The sequence below is a fragment of the Vulpes lagopus genome, chromosome 2, assembly GCF_018345385.1.
Source record: "Vulpes lagopus strain Blue_001 chromosome 2, ASM1834538v1, whole genome shotgun sequence".
Taxonomy (NCBI): Eukaryota; Metazoa; Chordata; class Mammalia; order Carnivora; family Canidae; genus Vulpes; species Vulpes lagopus.
In genome coordinates, this window is record NC_054825.1 from 36,801,290 (window position 1) to 36,819,562 (window position 18,273).

An 18,273-nucleotide genomic window follows, 5' to 3' on the forward strand; every position below is an offset into this window, starting at 1 on the left:
GCATGGTTTGCTCCCCTCATTTGAAGGATGAACTGCTAATAACAACGTAATTAAAATAATTACCTCTTTGAGGCATTTACTGTGTGCCAGGATCGTACTAGGTAGATTTCTCACAACAGCTCCTTCTTAGATTGGAAAGCTGAGGCCTCAAGGCATTACATAACTTCGGTAAGGTCCTCACCACCCAGATCTGTCCTGCCTACTGAGCATGTCCAGTCCTGTTTCCTATTGTCAGGTGTGTTAACCCGAGCAATTTTCCATGGGTTTGCTCAGTGGCTAAGTCGTAATTTGAACCCAGCTCTGACTCCAAAGCTTATGGCGCTGACCGCCCTGCCATGCTGCCTTCCCTCCTTAGAACACAGGCAACTCCTTACTCTATAAATAGGATGACATTGTCTCTTGACGTCCTTTCTGGGTGAGGAAAGTGCTTTTTATAGCTTGGGGCCGCTTCTGTTTACGCGGTGTCTTCCAGCACCGGTTAATCCTGTGTGCAGCTGTGTCCTTCGCTGTCCTTACACTGTATTCCCAGGCTTCCTCCCTGCAAAGGCAACTCCAGGGACCACATGGTGTCCGTGTGTGTGCCAGGGAAGAATCTCACTCCCCTGCCTCCCAGATCGGCCTGCTTCCCATAAATAATCGTTCTCCTCCCTCCACTCAGGCCTGCGAGTAGTTTGGTCACTTAACCGAACACACGCACACTCGCAAAGCAAGGCGAGGAGGGCTGCTGTAGGGGACACCGCGAGTGACCTTGCCAAGGTGTCTAGCCCCCCGCGGGGCTAGCAGGACTAGCAGACCCGAAAGCCCTGCAAACACTGGGGTCCCCGGTGTTCCTCCCCAGGCTGCCTGCTCCTCCGGCGCCAGCCTCGCCCAGTCCCCTCTCCTGCTCCGAGCACAAAGCCCAACCCGCCCATCTCCTTGCAAACCCCGAGAACTTCGGTCCCCATGTTGAAGCTCGTCGGTGGCGGCGGCGGCGGCGGCGGCGGCGGCGGGCAGCACTGGGCATGCTCAGTAGCGGGGCCGGGGCCGGGGCCGGGGCCGGGGCCGGGGCCGGGGCCGGGGCCGGGCGGCGAGGAAGCCGCGTGGGAAGTGGCGCGGCCCGGGGCCCGGGGGGAGGCGGGCTGTGCGGGCCCCGGCTGGGGGTCGGCGGGGATCCCCGCTTCCGCGCGGGGGGCGGGCATGCTCCGGGCCGGCGCGGCGGGGCGGGCGCGCGGGGGGCAGAGCGCGGGCGCGCGGGGGGAGCCGGTGGGAGAAGGGGAGGAGCGCCGGGCTCGCCGTGCCCCGGCGCCGGCTCTGCGGCTGCTGAATCGGAAGCCGCAGGGAGGATCCGGGGGAGTCAAGACGCCCGAGAATGACCTCCAGAGAGGCCGCCTGAGCCGCGGGCCGCGCGCCGCCGCACCAGCCCCCGGCATGGGCGAGCGGGGCGGGCGGCCGGAGCCCTCGGCCACGCACGCCCCGGGGGCCCCCGCCGGCCCCGGCCCCGGCCCCGGCCCCGGCCCCGGCCCCGGCCCCGCCGCCGCCGCCGCCAACGGGCTGCTGCACAACGGCTTCCACCCGCCGCCGCTCCAGCCGCCGCGCCTCTGCGGCCGCGGCCCCGCGGGCGGTGGCGACGCGGCGCCCCCGCGCCTCCCGCTGCTGCCCGAGCTCCAGCCGCAGCCACCGCCCCCCCAGCACGACTCCCCGGCCAAGAAATGCCGGCTGCGGAGGAGGATGGACTCCGGGAGGAAGCACAGGCCGCGTAAGTCCCTCGGCGAGCGGGGCGCGGGCGCGCGGCAGGCGCACCCCGCGGGCCCGGCACCGGGGAGCCGCGGGGCAGGCACCGCAGCGCGCGGGGGAGCCTCGGCGCCCGCCGGCGGGGCTGTGCGGGGGGCCCGGGACCGATTCTTTCCCCAGGGGCTCCAGGCGCTAGAGATCGCTGCCTGAGCCTCACGCTTGCTTGCTTCGGTCTGCAGAATGGGCCGATCGAATACAGATCCGGCGCTGCTCCTGCAGTCAGGGCTCTAGAAAGGCGACTGCTCTGCCCGCCTTCCTAATTCGTTGTTGGGAAAATGCACGTGTGAGAACATTTCTCGGGGTCCGGGAGCAGGCGCAGACTGGAGGGACAGCCGGAGCCACCCTCTCGCATCTCCTTGCCCCTTTTCCTTTTCAGAGTTCATCATTCCGGGGATGGCGCTCAGGCAGCCACCTTGTCCTTTGAATCGCAGACAAGCCGCCAGTACCTCGGGTCTATTGGCAAGCGCCAGGCCTGGAGGCGTGGAGTTTGACAACCCCCCAAATCACAGCCTCTTAAAGGCTTTTCCCTCGTAGCCAATGAGAGGACCTGTCGGCAATGACACACCCACTGATACCATGTGGGCCGGAACTATGTGGACCAATGAGAATTGGAGGTGGATTTTTTTTTTTTTTTTCGGGAACTGAGGAGATAGAGAGTTGAGGATTTCTAATGGTACTTACTGTGCAGCGTAAAAGGCTGAAATGCGTTATTTCGCGGTCCGAGCTTGCGTATGAGGTTAGTTTATAAAGACTACCTTCCCCGCAGGACGTTGTGAGATGTAAATTTGTAGATCGAGTTTACAACTGGTTTTTCCTATCTGAGCCGAACCTCATTCAACTGGTGTCTTTAATGAAGCTTATAAATGGCAAAAAGCAAAGTAAGTAAATGCATACTAATTAGTGATTGCACTCAAACACCATTTACGTATATCTGACACGGAGAAATTGCTAGTACAGGTTTTGGATTTATCTATAAAAGCTTGATATTTGGCCAACTTTGGTGTCTCTGTTTAGACTCTTAGTTTTCCTGCGCTCAATTAACATCTCTGGGACTTTGGAAGGTATTGATGTGCGGGGCCGTTGACTCTGATACTTGTATTTTGTAGATCTGAAATGTTTAGGTTGAAAGTTGAAGTCTTGTCTGGAACTTTGAAGCCACACGGAAGATTTGGTAATGGTTGTAAGGAGGACATCTATTTAGCGCTTGAATTTATTTTATTTATTTATTATTTTTCTTTTTGAGACTTGTTAGAAAATGTCTTTATTGACTTAATATTGATTACTTATGATTTATTAACTGGTTTTAGTTCTTTCGAAACCACATTTTAGTTATTTGTCTGATCTACATGTACAAATTGCATGACAATTTGTAAATAGCTGAAATATATTGAAAGAGAACTGTGTTGAGTTTTTGTGTATACAGCTAGCTTATATGGTCTATGAGGGCATAACACCTTTTGAAATAAGTTTTGAGAAATTTAAAGTACACTCTTAATAATAGATTGGAAGCATAGAAAAAAATAATTTGAGCCTTAATTTGAGCTTGCAAACCTACAGGGATTATTATTTTAGAATACAAGAAAATGTAACTTTATGCCTGGATCTTTGGTGTCAAAAATTAAAGTGGTTTGTATTTTTTACAAAAGTAAAAACCTGGACAGCCCGGGTGGCTCAGCGGTTTAGCGCCGCCTTCAGCCCCGGGCGTGATCCTGGAGTCCAGGGATTGAGTCCCTACATCGGGCTCCGGCTTGGAGCCTGCTTCTCCCTCTGCCTGTGTCTCTGCCTCTCTCTCTCTCTCTCTCTCTCTCTCTCTCTCTCTCTGTGTGTGTCTCTCATGAAGAAATAAATAAAATCTTAAAAAATAAACACCTTAGCTATTTTAAGTTCAGTGACCAGGACACGTAAACTTTTAAAAGGGATCCATCGAAATTGACTTTTTATTATCCTACCATGCATGTTTTCTTTTCTCGAATTTGAACAGACATTTCCGAAACAAACTTTATGTGTTCTGAGTCACATCTGCCGTGTTCACCACCAATTTTTCTCTGTAAAAACTAGACACTTTAATGTCTTTATACCTTGCCTAAGTTACCTTTTGTGTATTTTTTTACTATTTAGGTATCTTTTTATGAAAAAAGATATGCTCAATCATTCATATTTAGGTTCTCTAATACACTGAGAGTTAAGTATATCCCTATTTTCTAATGACTGATAGATTTTCTGTGAGCAACTATAACAAAGTATTGGATGCTTTAAATAAAATGTAAGAGTATGTTGGGGTGGAAGCCCTGAAGCTAGGCAAATAATTCCTACTTAGCAGTTTACAACATTAGACACTTGATTTTATTTAAACCAGAAGTGTGCTAAAGACAGCCAGATCTTACTTCTCTCAGATAAGCATCTTGAATGCTTATGTGAGTAGGTATGTTTCTGCTTGGTAATATTGCAGTTCGAGTGCAGTACATATTGAAATTCTTTATGTTTAAAAACAATAAGAAAAAAAAAACAATGAGTAGAATGAAACAAATGATTCAATAGTTTCTATTTGTTTAAAAAATTTAAATCTCAGTGCAGGAACAAGCTTATAATTTAAACAAGCTTATAATTTAAACAATATAAACAAGCTTATAATTTATATAAACAAGCTTATAATTTAAACACCAGACCTGTGGCAGGTTGATTTTGCTAAACCAGGAGAGGGGAACATTGTCCACTGTTTTCACTGAAAGTACTATTTCCTTACTACTTGTCCTTGGAAAGCTTTTCTAAGACTAACTGCTTCATCAGGCTTCCTTGGTTACTTGACTTCCCTCTGCTACTCAGCAGCTGTGTGACCTTAACTAAGTTACTAGCTCTCATCTTGAGATATTGGAGTTGGCTAGATGATCTTCAAGTGTGGTTTCTTGTATCTTTCAAATTCTATGACACTTCAGAGCTGATAGTTCTTTCTACATGACTCTACACTAGTTATCCACTCTGCCACATGCTTTAGCATTTAACTATGTTTGGGGGTTTGGGGAATTTTTTTTTTACTTGCGCCAATTGTTTCACGTGTGTTATTTGTCTTATCTCCTCTATTAAGTTGGAAGTCTGACTATAGATAACATAGTTTTTTCTCTTATGCCTTGCACCTTGGGTATATGAACATTTGATTGATGTCACAGAGAAAAAGTACAAATGACATTAACTCCCACCTCGTTGAGATAGCCATCTCCATCCATAAGATAGACTTTGGCAAAAGTCCTTCAGTGGATTTTCCATAAAGTATCGACTGGGAGATTCCTTTGGCCTGCTCTTGGCACTTTGATTCTTCAAAGCACACATAAGTGACACCTTACAGAGATAGTACATTTCTCAAATATTTTGAAACAAATAATAGTCCTAATAAAATGCTGTGAGGACCTAATGTATTGTAAATGGTGTAGCCATTCATCCCCAGGAGGGCTTGAGTTTGTTTGTTTGTTTTAATATTTTTATTTATTTATTCATGAGAGACAGAGAGAGAGAGAGAGGGGCAGAAACACAGGCAGAGGGAGAAGCAGGCTCCATGCAGGGAGCCCAACTTGGGACTTGATCCTGGGTCTCCAGGTTCACACCCCCGGCTGTAGGCGGTGCTAAACCGCTGAGCCCCCCCGGGCTGGGAGAGCTTGAGTTTGAATTGCAGCTGGATGGACTAAAGCCAGTTATCTTACCTTCCTGCTTCAGTTCCAGTATAAGATGGAGATAATCAATAATCGTACTCTCTCATTGGGTTGATGTGAGGATTAAATGAGATAATGTATATTAAGAACTTAGATTCCTGCTTGGCACATAGCAGTTATTCAGCAAATGCCAACTGTCATCACCTCCATACAAAATACTGTCCACTATTAATCCATAGGACAGGACAATTGAACTGGCAGAGACAATTCAGACTGACTTAGTATATAAAAAAAAAAAATACAGGCTCAGAATAAGAAAGACCAAAGTGTTTTATTTAATAAGCTGTAACAGGAACGCCTGGGTGGCTCAGCGGTTGACCGTCTGCTTTTGGCCCAGGGCATGGTCCTGGAGTCCCAGGGTGGAGTCCCACATCTGGCTCCCTGCATGGAGCCTGCTTTTCCCTCTGCCTGTGTCTCTGCCTCTCTCTCTCTCTCTTTCATGAATTAATAAATAAAATATTTAAAAAATACATTTTGATAACTTTTTATTTAAAAATAAAATTTTAACATAAACATTTTCTTATGGCATTAAAACATCATTTTTAATAGTTGTATTATATTTCCAGTATTCATGATATGGATATACCATTATTTATTTAACCTTTCTCTCATAGCTTTAGGCCATAGCGAGGGTCTCTATACCATAAATAATGCTGCAGCAACAACTTCGTACATAACTCTTAAGTATTTTTTGTTTGTTTTTAAAAAATTTGTTTATTTGAGAGGGAGAGAGAATGTCAAGCAGACACCCGCTGAGCAGGAACTCAGCTTGGGGCTCTATCTCACCACCCAGAGATCATGACCTGTGCTGAAAACAGAAGTCCAGCCCTCCACCAACTGAGCCACCTAGACGCTCCTTAAGTTATTTTTGTAAATACATTTTGAGAATGTGAATACATTTTTTTTTTTTTTTTTGAGGAGGAGGAACAGAAGTGGAACAAAGTAGTATTTAGATGTTGCCTTGAAATGCTGGGTATTTTAGACCACAAGGACACTGTTATATGAGCCACCTTAGTGGAAGGAGGAAAAAAATGCAAAAGAGATTGTTGGAGTCACTGAACACTATGCTACAGAAAGGCAAATATTTGGGCATCATCAGAAGTCAGGAGGGTGAGTGCTGCCCTGTCCATTCCCTCTTCTGTTGTGCAACAAGCAGAAATAAGGACTGGATCAGTGCCGGCAGCCTCCTGTGGGGTGGGAGTGGGTAGGTATGGCTTCTCAAATCATTTAGGTAGAAGAATACTAGTAGAAAATGGGTGAGAGTTCATTATGCACATAACATGGGTACAAACTGAAGAAACCAAATCTTTTTTTTTTTTAAAGATTTTATCCATTTATCCATGAGAGACACAGAGCCAGAGACATAGGCAGAAGGAGGAGAAGCAGGCCCCATGCAGGAGCCAGATGTGGGACTCAATCCTGGAACACCAGGATCATGTCCTGAGCTGAAGGTAGATGCTCAACCACTGAGCCACCTAAGCATCCCGTGAAGAAACCAAATCTGTTAACAGTTTTAGCTACCACCACGGTGAAAAGTACAAGGCTTTAATTTTCTAAACATTAGGTTATTTAGCTTTGGCATTTAGGCTTTCCACTAACTCTGAATCAGGCTAATTAGAAAAACCAGGATAAAAAGGTAATAGGTAGAATTTTCCAGTTATATCTGCATAGAGTGTAGATATATGTGCTTTTTAAAAAGACAACATATTCGGTGCTTCTAGATGGAAGGGAAGCATTGCAAATTCAAGAACAAAAGACAAATGGAAGGCAAGAGCACACTATAGTATTGCTACCTTCTGGGACATGGTCAGTTGGTCTCTGTGTCTCTCATTAATAAATAAATAAAATCTTAAAAAAAAAAAAGAATTTAAGGCCCAAGTGTCCAACATCTGAGTGGTTAAGTCAAATATCAGGATCTGTTAGAATGTGAATACTTTTCCTCAAAAGACCAGTAAGTAAATTTCAACATTAATACAAAGCATATTTGTTTGTCATAGTAACCAAAAATAGAAAGAGTGCTGCTCATTTTTAGCATGTCGGACACTTAAGAAGTGTATAAAACAAAATCCATCATGGTTTTGGAAACAGAATTAGTAGGGAAACAAAGGAGTACTGGTTTTAATCGACAGTTTTAAAGTTTGGTTTGATTTGGTTTTTGTGGTAGCCTGGCTTGTATGCATGTGTATGGTTTTAATACAAACCAAATGCCATGAAAGTAAAAGTAAATCAAGGTTTGACTTCTGTGATGTTTAGTTATATGTGCTTTAGCTTTAATAGGTAGGCTGGTATTCACCTTGGGATGGCAGTATTCTGAATCAGATATAGTGTACCCAATGTGGTGCACAGAATTTCTAAGTAGACCTTTTCTCTAGATAGTGCCACTGTCAAGTTTGGTATCTCATTACTTAATTCATGACATCTCTTAAATGCTTAGAGCTGGGTAATCTCGTGTGTGTGTGTGTGTGTGTGTGTGTGTGTGTGTGTGTGTGTGTGTTCATATTCTCTTTGGAAATATATTTGAAAGGAGCTGTCGATTCGAAGGAGTGAGGTAGGTAATGTTAGTTTTAGAGGCAGTTACATCAAAATAATGTTCTGGACTTTTAGCAGATTTCTTTATAGTTTGAAAAGAGGATGGAAAAACTCATGACAATAGTAAGAACTTACGGTAGTCACTTTGAGTAATCAGAGTAGCTGTTATTGAGCAACAGCTACCTGCCCATTGTTTTGTACATGTTCTTATGAAAGCATGCAAATTACCAACCCCACTCTCCATTCTACAGTTGGGGAAAGAGAGTCTCAGAAAATTGAATGAAGTATCCTGCCCAACAAGCTGTAGTCATTGGATGGCAGGGCCAAAAATTCAGACCCAAGTCTAAGTCCGTTGCCAGCTAGCTGACTGTCTTATGCCACAATAAGCCTACTGTTTATGGGGAAAGGAAATGTGTTCTGTAAAACTTTCAGAAGAGATAAGTGTATGCAAGCTGTACACCTTTGGCAAAAAGCTGATCCATGTGTCTGTGGGAGTAACAGTGGCCAGCATTAAGGGGCATGTACTATGTGCAGACTCTGAGCTAAACATTTTACATGGATTATCTGAGCAAACACTCTTAGCACCCTATGAGATGGGTACTGCTATGGATTGAACGCTTGTGTCCCTCCAAAACTCATATGTTGACCTTCTAACCCCCAAGGTGATTATATTAGGTGGGGCCTTTGGGAGGTGATTAGGTCATGACACTAGAACGCTAATGATTGGGATTAGTGTCCTTATAAAAGAGACCTCAGAAAGCTAGCCCCCCCTCCATCCCTACTTCTGCCATGTGAGGTTACAGCCAAAAGACAGTCATCTAGGACACAGGCTGTCACCAGACACCAAATCCACCAGAACCTTGACCTTAGACTCTCAGAACTGTGAAAGATAAATTTCTGTTGTTTATAAGATATTCAGACTATGGTAAGACAGATACTATCATCCTCTTCCTTTTTCAGGTGAAGAAACTGAGAGGGTACAAGGGCTCAGGGTAAAACTATATGAGTTTAGATTTTGACTCTGCTGGGGTAGACTCAGGATCCTAGAGGACTCTCAGGAAGTATGAGTAGTGTTCTGTAGTGCAGAGAGCTTTAGAGCCACCAGACCTAAACTCAGAGCCTCATTGCACTGTAGATTTTTTTTTTTTTTAAGATTAATTTATTTATTTTAGATAGAGAAAGAGAGAGAGTGGGGATGGAGGGGCAGAGAGAGTCTTAAGCAGACTCCACAGTGAGCACAGAGTCCAACGTGGGGCTCCATCCCAGGACCGTGGGATCGAACCAAGAGTTGGGTGCTCAACTGACTGTGCCACCCAGGCACTCCAGCACTGTTTATAACAGTATAGCCTTAAGGTGAGATCCTCAACTTCTAGGAGTACTTCTTGAATAGAGAAAATGGTGCCCATCTTATTCATTGTGAGGACCAAATATGAAAAATGCAGATAAGTGTAGAAGAGAATGGTTGGACCCTGGTATGTGCATAGTAAAAGATATTTTGCTATTATCAGGAGCAACTATTAATAAAGGGCATTTAATATCAATATTATTGCTGTTATTTATCACAGAGGCTTTCAAAACTTTGTGAAATCTCAGAATTTCCATGAACTCATCTTTCCTGGACTGAACTCATCTTGCCTGGACTGAGATTGGGCTGGGGTTTCAGGGTACCTTCCAAACTGGCCTAACAACACATCCTGAGTGGAAGCTCCCCTAATTCCCTCTGACATTTCCAGAAGCAGGACACATGGCTTGTGTCACAATTCATGACCTCATTGTCACTTTCGTAAATTGCTCTATTGCAGCTCCAGAGATGGAACACATACAGCATGGCCCATCTGAGGGTAATGTTGGCAACTGTAGACTAAGAAGACTGTCATTCATTTTACTGCTAAACTAGTGTCAGGACAAAGTTATTTTTAAAAAAGGAAGTTTCTTCCTTTGATCTTTACAGTTTTATACCTCAGTCCTTGAGTGAGGCAGTTCATGCACAAAAGAGATGAGAAGAATTAAGAAAGGGAGCACTTTGCCTTTATATAAAAGCTGCATGAGTTGGACAAGGCTTCAGAGTTCAGAACAGCCACATGGAATTTTGAGGCCTTTCTACCCTGCAGCCCAGCAAACTTTGTTCTGGCAGATGATGAAATGGCTATTTCTGGGCACTTGTTGTCTTTGGGACTGGAGTGTGAACCTTCTGTTGCACCTGGCCTTGACTCTATGCTGAGTCTGGGCCACAGGGCCTTTAGCTTGCACCTCTGGGCGGTCTGAGCCCGCATGAGCCTCTGTGAGCTGGGTCCAGCCTGGGTAGTGTCAGTTATTAAGAATCGTCTGGGGCTTCTGGACAGACAACTCCTTTATAGCCTGAGGTAGACAGTCCAGGATTGAGAGAGGGAGGAGTGGACTTGTGTGACTTAAAGCTTGATATGGGTCAGCAGTGTGATGAGGCTTCCAGCGGAAGCCTCAATAAATGTTAGCTCTTATGGCTGGTGGTGTTAAGATGCCCTTCCTTACATGAAGTCAAATCATACTCCCATAACAACTTCTACCTTGACAGTCCATTATATCCAGTCCCTTTTCTATGTGACGGCTCACTGGATATTTAAAGACAGTTATTGGGGATCCCTGGGTGGCTCAGTGGTTTAGCGCCTGCCTTTGGCCCAGGGTGTGATCCTGGAGTCCCGGGATCGAGTCCCGCATCAGGCTCCTGGCATGGAGCCTGCTTCTCCCTCCTCCTGTGTCTCTGCCTCTCTCTCTATGTCTATCATAAATAATAAATAAATATATATATAAAAAAATAAAGACAGTTATTTTATCTTGACTTTTCCTTGGGGTCCTACCCTCTGAAAAACCAAGACCCACGCACTCACCTGCCAGATGCCATCATTTTTGTGATTCAGTATTGGTTGTACTGGGTTGCCAAAAGTATTAAAGCTTAGACAGGATGATGGCCTCTTGGGATTGTCAGAAAGGGGATTAGGTAGTACTGGGCTGGGTAACCTTGAACACTGAGATTTATTTATTTATTTATTTTGAAATTTTTTAAAAAACTATTTTATTTATTTATTCATGAAAGTCACACACACACGCACACACACACACACACACACAGAGGCAGAGGGAGAAGCAGGCTCCGTGCAGGGAGGCTGATGTGGGACTCGATCCTGCGTCTCCAGGATCACACCCTGGGCTGAAGGTGGTGCCAAACCGCTGAGTCACCCAAGCTGCCCAAGCACTGAGATTTAGTAAGCCTATGGGTCCCATGGAGGCTAACCAGTTTTTGTTCCTGTGGGTCACACTCTGCCCACAGGATGTGATACTTGGCTCCCTGTGATCCCAAGCTGGAGTGTAGCCTGATGCCAATTGCCTGGCTTGATTTTACTCAAATACTGTGGCATTTCCAAAGTCCCTAAACTCTGTGTATGCATCAAAGGGCTTTAACATAATTGAGGCTTTCTATTTACTCTTCATATTTTCCCAGCTACCAATGGTTGGTGAACAACATCTAAAGACATGCTACGTATTTAGGGGAAGGAAAGGAATATCCATTAGGTCAAGATGATACTTCTTATCTTTTATGGAAGGTTTTTACTGTAAGGAAGTGGCCCAAATGTGATCTATTCTTTGGAATGACTGTATAATATGTCATCAACACTTATTGTTTTTCAAAGATTTTATTTATTTATTTGAGTGAGAGAGAGAGGGAGCACGTAAGGCCCTATCCCAGGAGTCTGAGATCATGATCTGAGCTGAAGGCAGATACTTGACCTGTTGAGCCACCTAGGCCCATATCATCAAATTTTAGTTTTTGTATATTGTATTTTTTTAAAGATTTTATTTATTTATTCATGAGAGACACAGAGAGAGAGGCAGAGACACAGGCAGAGGGAGAAGCAGGCCCCACGCAGGGAGCCAATGTGGGACTTGATCCCGGGTCTCCAGGATCACACCCTGGGCCAAAGGCAGACGCCCAACTGCTGAGCCACCCAGGCATCCCAACATTTAATTTTTTAAAAAGTATTTATTTATTTATTTATTTATTTATTTATTTATTTATTTATTTATGAAAGAGAGAGCGTGTATGAGAGAGCACTAGCTGAGGAGGGGGAGAAGCAAACTCCTCGAGGAGCAGGAAGCCAGACGTGGGCCTGCATCCCAGGGCCCTGGGATAATGACCTGAGTCAAAGGCAGCCAGTCAACCGACTGAGCCACCTAGGTGCCCCAGTGCTATCATTTACACTTTTAAGAAGTGGTAAGGAATATCATGAATAATTATGCCAGGACCACAGGCACAAACTGGGGTTATCCTAGGCAAACCATGACAAGTCCCATGGTGTGCTAGTGCCAGCTCCAACAGGCTCTGTGAGTCGGCTGTACACTTTACTTCCTAACTCTGCATTCAGTATCCTTGTGTTGGTAGCTTGAAATTGGCTATGGTGGGTGTATTTACATTTAGAGAAATTGGTGAACAGTGAAAATCAAGGCTTTATTTTTTGAAAGCCAGTTGCTAAACATTTACCAGTACACCACTGACTAGAAAACAGGTCCTGGGTCATGCAGAGCAAAGTGCCAGAGAGCATCAGTAATACAAGCTGAATTATTAAGGCATTTGAGTCAGAGAAGGGGAGGTCAGCATGTCCTCTGCTAAGTAAGGACAGTGCCAGATGATGAGGAGTTAGACAAAAAAGGAGCTTCATTCTCAGGAAAGAAGTATTCTACAAATATCTGAGGGCCCACTATGGTGTAAGGGTAGAATTTTTAATCACATTGTTATTTGCCTCCCTCTCTCCCTCTTAATTTCCTACCCTTATGGGGATCCCTGGGTGGCTTAGCGGTTTAGCGCCTGCCTTCGGCCCAGGGCGTGATCTTGGAGTCCCGAGATCGAGTCCCATATCGGGCTTCCTGTGTGGAGCCTGCTTCTCCCTCTGCCTGTGTCTCTGCCTCTCTCTCTGTGCGTCTCTCATGAATAAATAAATAAAAATTAAAAAAAAAATTCCTACCCCAAATATGGTTGGGAATCAGTGCTGGATCACCCAGTAGTTAGAACAAGCAGGTGTTAGTGTACCAGCAATGAAACAGGAGAATTAAGGAAAGAAGAAAATAGTATATATGACTAATTGGTATATATCCATGCATGCACCAAAGTGCTAATCACAGGAAAATAATAACTTTGGGGTTCTTTATACTCATTTTATGATTTACTACTGTTTTTATTTCGAATGACTTGAATTGTTTTGAGCTACATGTTCATTACATGTGGGTTGGGAACCAACATTTCTTCTTAAAATTGGTTTAAGTCTGGCCACAATGAGCTTTGCACCTTTCTAGGGTGATTTATAGTTAATTTATTGTTGGTGAAATGGCAGGGTGGAGTTGCTAGAGTATCTTCATGTTTCTGGTTAGGTCAGGCAGGTTGAAATTTGTCTCAGCCAAGGAGTGTGGTATGTTTGTTTTCACAAGAAGGATCTGTGGGGCGAAAGGGATTTCTCCAATTCATTCCCATTTAAATTTTACTCCAAAGGTGACTCATGAATGAATGCTCCACTGTCCACTCACTGTCTTGTAGGAATATTTGGAGAGTGTTGGGATTTTATTTTTTTTTTATATATTTTTAAGTTTTTATTTATTTACTCATGACACAGAGAGAGAGAGAGAGAGAGAGAGAAAGAGAGAGACAGACAGGCAGAGGGAGAAGCAGGCTCCATGCAGGGAGCCCGACGTGGGACTCGATCCTAGGTCTCCAGGATCACGCCCTGGGCCAAAAGGCGGCGCTAAACCGCTGAGCCACCCTGGCTGCCCAAGTGTTGGGATTTTATTTTATTTTATTTTTTAAAGATTTTATTTATTTATTCATGAGAGACACAGAGGTAGAGAGAGAAGCAGGCTCCGTGCAGGGAGCCCGACATGGGACTGGATCCCGGGACTCCAGGATCACGCCCCGGGCTGAAGGCAGGCACCAAACCGCTGAACCACCCAGGGATCCCCAGTGTTGGGATTTTAAAGAAAGCTTTTTATCTAGGAAAATTTCAAACCTTATACAAAACCAAAGTGTATACCCAAGAAGTGCTAATCACTCATCATTTAGCCTACCCGTCCATTCATGTCCAATCTATTTTATCTATTACATCCAAACCCCCTCCTTTCAAATTGGATGATTTGAAGCAAATCTCAGATATGCCGTTTTGATGGTATATGTTTTCATATGTATTTCTAAAAGATAAAGAACTCCTTTTAAAAACATAACCCTAATCTGTTCATTCAAAAGTTAACAAGTGTTATTTTCAGCTGAAATGATAATGTTTTATGATGCACAGTTAGAGGAATAAATTCAGTTACCTAAGCACAGGTAAAATTGTTGCATCTTGTTTGTTGATAGATGAAAATTTGATATTGTGTTTCCTGGAAGGATTCAGTTTGGGGAAGAGGATTGTTTGTTTTGCCAGTTCCTGTTATTATTTGTTTATGATTAATTTTTAACCATTTCTTCAAGGTCTGAGAGTTGAAGCTTCATTCTTGTAATGAAATAATCCTGTGCCAAAAAGGTGCTTGGGGATCACCCCAGAATCGATGGATTAGATTTGTATCTCCTATGTAGTTTTTGTTTTGAGATTGAGGGATTGGGAACAGTATTCCAACCTTCTTTCCTCTGCATCCACTAGGGTGAGAGCAGGCAAGCCAGCACTCATCCTGAAGACAGATAGGAACCAGGACTGGGCTGAGGTTCCAAGTCTGGATGTGCTACATTCAGGGTTGAACCTGGGATTTACAGGAGGTTGACAGGAAGGGTATTGCTGAAATTTGTGAGATTTGCCATTCCAGACAATCTTTAGACCTATGACTATGCATTTCAAATTAACCACAAAAGCAAAGAAAAAGATCCTGAATCTATTTAGTATATCACTCTTATTTGTCAAGCATTCCTGGAGATCAAAACAGTTAAACATTGGTGAATTCTTATCTGTATAACTGCCAGGACTGGCTTACTTCTTGTCAATATTATGAGTTTTTCAATTTTATGAAAAAAGGGTTCATATGCATTTTATAAATTTTTGTCTTCTTTGACAGAATACTGAGTATCATGTGACATTTTCTAATAACTTAGGGATATTGCTGATATCTGTTTTTATACTAGGTTGTATAAGTGATGATGTACAAATGGTTGTTGCTCTTTTGTTTTTTAGTTAATGGATATTTGTTATGCATCAGCTATGTACAGGATGGAACTCATAAAAAGGTCCAGGTATATTATTCAAAATTCTTCTTTAAGAATATTTTTGCCTCTTTAAGAGCTGTAATTAAAAAGCATGTTGGAAACCACCTAACTAATGTTTGGGTGAGTTCCTTAACGTCTCATCCTCAGTCTGTCATCTGTAAAATGGGCATAATAAGAATGCCTACCATGCTGGAATAAAATTAAAATTTTATTGTTTAATTAAAATTAAATCAAATATTGCATGTAAAGCTTCAGCACAGAAACTAGCACATAGGAAGCCCTTTATGGTAGTTGATACAGTGCTGCTGCTGCTGGATTAATCCATTTTTTGTAGACCTTGGAATAATCTTCTTCTGAATTTTTACAAACAGACCATTGATCGGCACGTTGTTAGTTCTCAAGTCTTTTTTTTTTTTTTTAAAAGATTTTATTTATTTATTCACGAGAGACACAGAGAGAGAGGCAGAGACACAGGCAGAGGGAGAAGCAGGCTCCATGCAGGGAGACTGACATGGGACTCGATCCCCGGTCTCCAGGATCATGCCCTGGGCTGACGGCAGCTGCTCAACTGCTAAGCTACCCAGGCATCCCAGTTCTGAAGTCTTTTAAAAAGTTTGGCTTGTGTACGTATGTCCATCGAAAATTGCACAAGCTGGGCAGCCCTGGTGGCTCAGCAGTTTAGCACTGCCTTCAGCCCAGGGCCTGATCCTGAAGACACGGGATCGAGTCCCATGTCGGGCTCCCTGCATGGAGCCTGCTTCTCCCTCTGCCTGTGTCTCTGCCTCTCTCTCTCTCTCTGTCTCTCATGAATGAATAAATAAAATCTTTAATAAAAAAATAAAATTGCACAAGCTAATATACCACTTCAGTACAAATGTACCACACTCAATTAAATTTTAGACAAGGCTTAGTTCTTTGCTTGGCAAATGCTCTCACTCTGGCATAGGTCACTTATATAATAACAGGTAAATGAATAACCTGTCCAGTTTAGAGTTTTAGCACTCACTATAAGGTTTAGATGCTTTTGTCTGATTTTTATGTTTTTTTACAAGCAAACTGAGCTGCTATTTTTAGTGTTTAGCTTTTTGTGAAACATTTGCAGTAAATATTTCCAAGTTACTGAATCAGTTTTGATTCCAGAAATCCCCGGATTGCAAGGAAAGCTGTTCAAAAAACAGTTAGAATTTGCACCTACTCTCTGTGAGTCAAACTTTTCTCCATATTGTGTAATCCAAACAAAGTAGAAAGATAAATTGGATGCTGAAATTTAGGAGACTACACCTATCATCTATAAGTGATAACTGGCCAGTCTTTACATTCATCAAAACAGCTTTGTTCTCATAGATGAACTTTATGTTAAATATGTAATGTGTTTTGTAAAATAAATCAATGTAATGATGTTGCTCTTATCTCTCTCTTTTTTAAAAAAGATTTTATTTATTTATTAATGAGAGAGAGACACACAGGCAGAGGGAGAAGCAGGCTCCATGCAGGGAGCCCGACGCGGGACTCCATCCTGGGTCTCCAGGATCAGGTCCTGGGCTGAAGGCGGCGCTAAACCGCTGAGCCACCCGGGCTGCCCGCTCTTATCTCTTTCATATGTGAGGTCCAGAGTTAAGATGTAATAAAAAATTTCCAGTGCCAACTTGTTTGAAAGTCTCACCTTAATGATGGAGAAGGGCACTCTGTCCCCAGACTAAATGGCACCAGATAAATAAAATATTTTGAATGGTCATATTTATATTTTTAAATATACTTATATATTTAAAGTTGTAACCTCTTTTTCCAGTTAGATATTACATTTAGCTGTGCTTTGATAAAAATTGTTATAGTAAAAGGAAACGCTTATTACTTATTACAGTGATCATCACTTCTGGAAACTTGCCAGTGATAAGCCAGAAGGCAGCTGGGAACCGGAGGGAAGCAAATGCTTCTAAGCAACCAAAATCCGCATTGGAAAGTAGATAAAATTGGAGATGCTTTTGCATTTTGCATTCAGAGTACTTCCTGTGCTCTCTGTCCGAATCTATGTACTCTTACCAAAGGCACAGTTTTGTTTTGTTTTAAGATTTTATTTATTTATTCATGAGAGACACAGAGAACGAGAGAGGCAGAGACACAGGCAGAGGGAGAAACAGGCTCCATGCGGGGAGTCTGATGTGGGACTCGATCCGGGGTCTCCAGGATCATGCCCCGGGCTGAAGGTGGTATATATATATATACACACACACACACAGGTACCCCAATTTGGCATATATATATATATATATATATATATATATATATATACATACACACACACACACACACACACACACAGAGGCAGAGACACAGGCAGAGGGAGAAGCAGGCTCCATGCAAGGAGCCCGACATGAGACTCGATTCCGGGTCTCCAGGATCACACCCCAAGCCAAAGGCAGACATTCAACCGCTGAGCCACCCAGGTGTCCCAGGCATTTATGCTTTAAAAGTTATATATAAAACAGGGATCCCTGTGTGGCGCAGCGGTTTGGCGCCTGCCTTTGGCCCAGGGCGCGATCCTGGAGACCCGGGATCGAATCCCACATCAGGCTCCCGGTGCATGGAGCCTGCTTCTCCCTCTGTCTGTGTCTCTGCCTCTCTCTCTCTCTCTGTGACTATCATAAAATAAAATAAAAATTAAAAAAAAAAAAAATTATAAAAGTCAAGAAATCTTTAAAAAAAAAAAAAAAAAAAGTTATATATAAAATGAAGGGATTAGGCCAAAGCTTTATATATCCATAATATCTGCTTTATTAAGATATAATTCACATGCAATTCACCCATTTAAAGTGTACAATTAGGTGGTTTTTAGCATATTCACAGAGTGCAACTTTTACCACAATCAGTTTTAGAACACTCCATTGCCCCTTCCCTGCCCCCAGAAAACTTAGTAGCAGTCACTCCTTTTTGCCCCCACAACTCCCAGTGCCAGGCAACCACTATTTCTGTCTCTTACAGATTTACCTGTTGTGGACATTTCATATATTGGAGTCATACAATATGTGGTCTTTTGTGATTGGTTCCTTTCATATAGCATAGTATTTT

The 18,273-nt window shown here is 43.4% G+C and overlaps 1 protein-coding gene across 3 annotated transcripts in view; it reads left to right on the forward strand.

Moving 5' to 3' along the window:
• The first annotated feature begins 668 nt into the window (after positions 1 to 668).
• The window catches only part of PANK1 (pantothenate kinase 1), a 56,837-nt gene continuing 39,232 nt past the window's right edge, over positions 669 to 18,273 (forward strand). Inside the window, exon 1 of one of the 3 annotated variants that reach the window (XM_041742346.1) lies at positions 669 to 1,735. In XM_041742346.1, coding sequence (XP_041598280.1) covers positions 943 to 1,735 — 793 coding nt within the window. In that variant the 5' untranslated portion in view covers positions 669 to 942. Of the gene's footprint in view, positions 1,736 to 2,400; positions 2,649 to 18,273 lie in introns of those variants that run through there. The other 2 variants (XM_041742352.1, XM_041742349.1) reach the window with 2 other exon arrangements.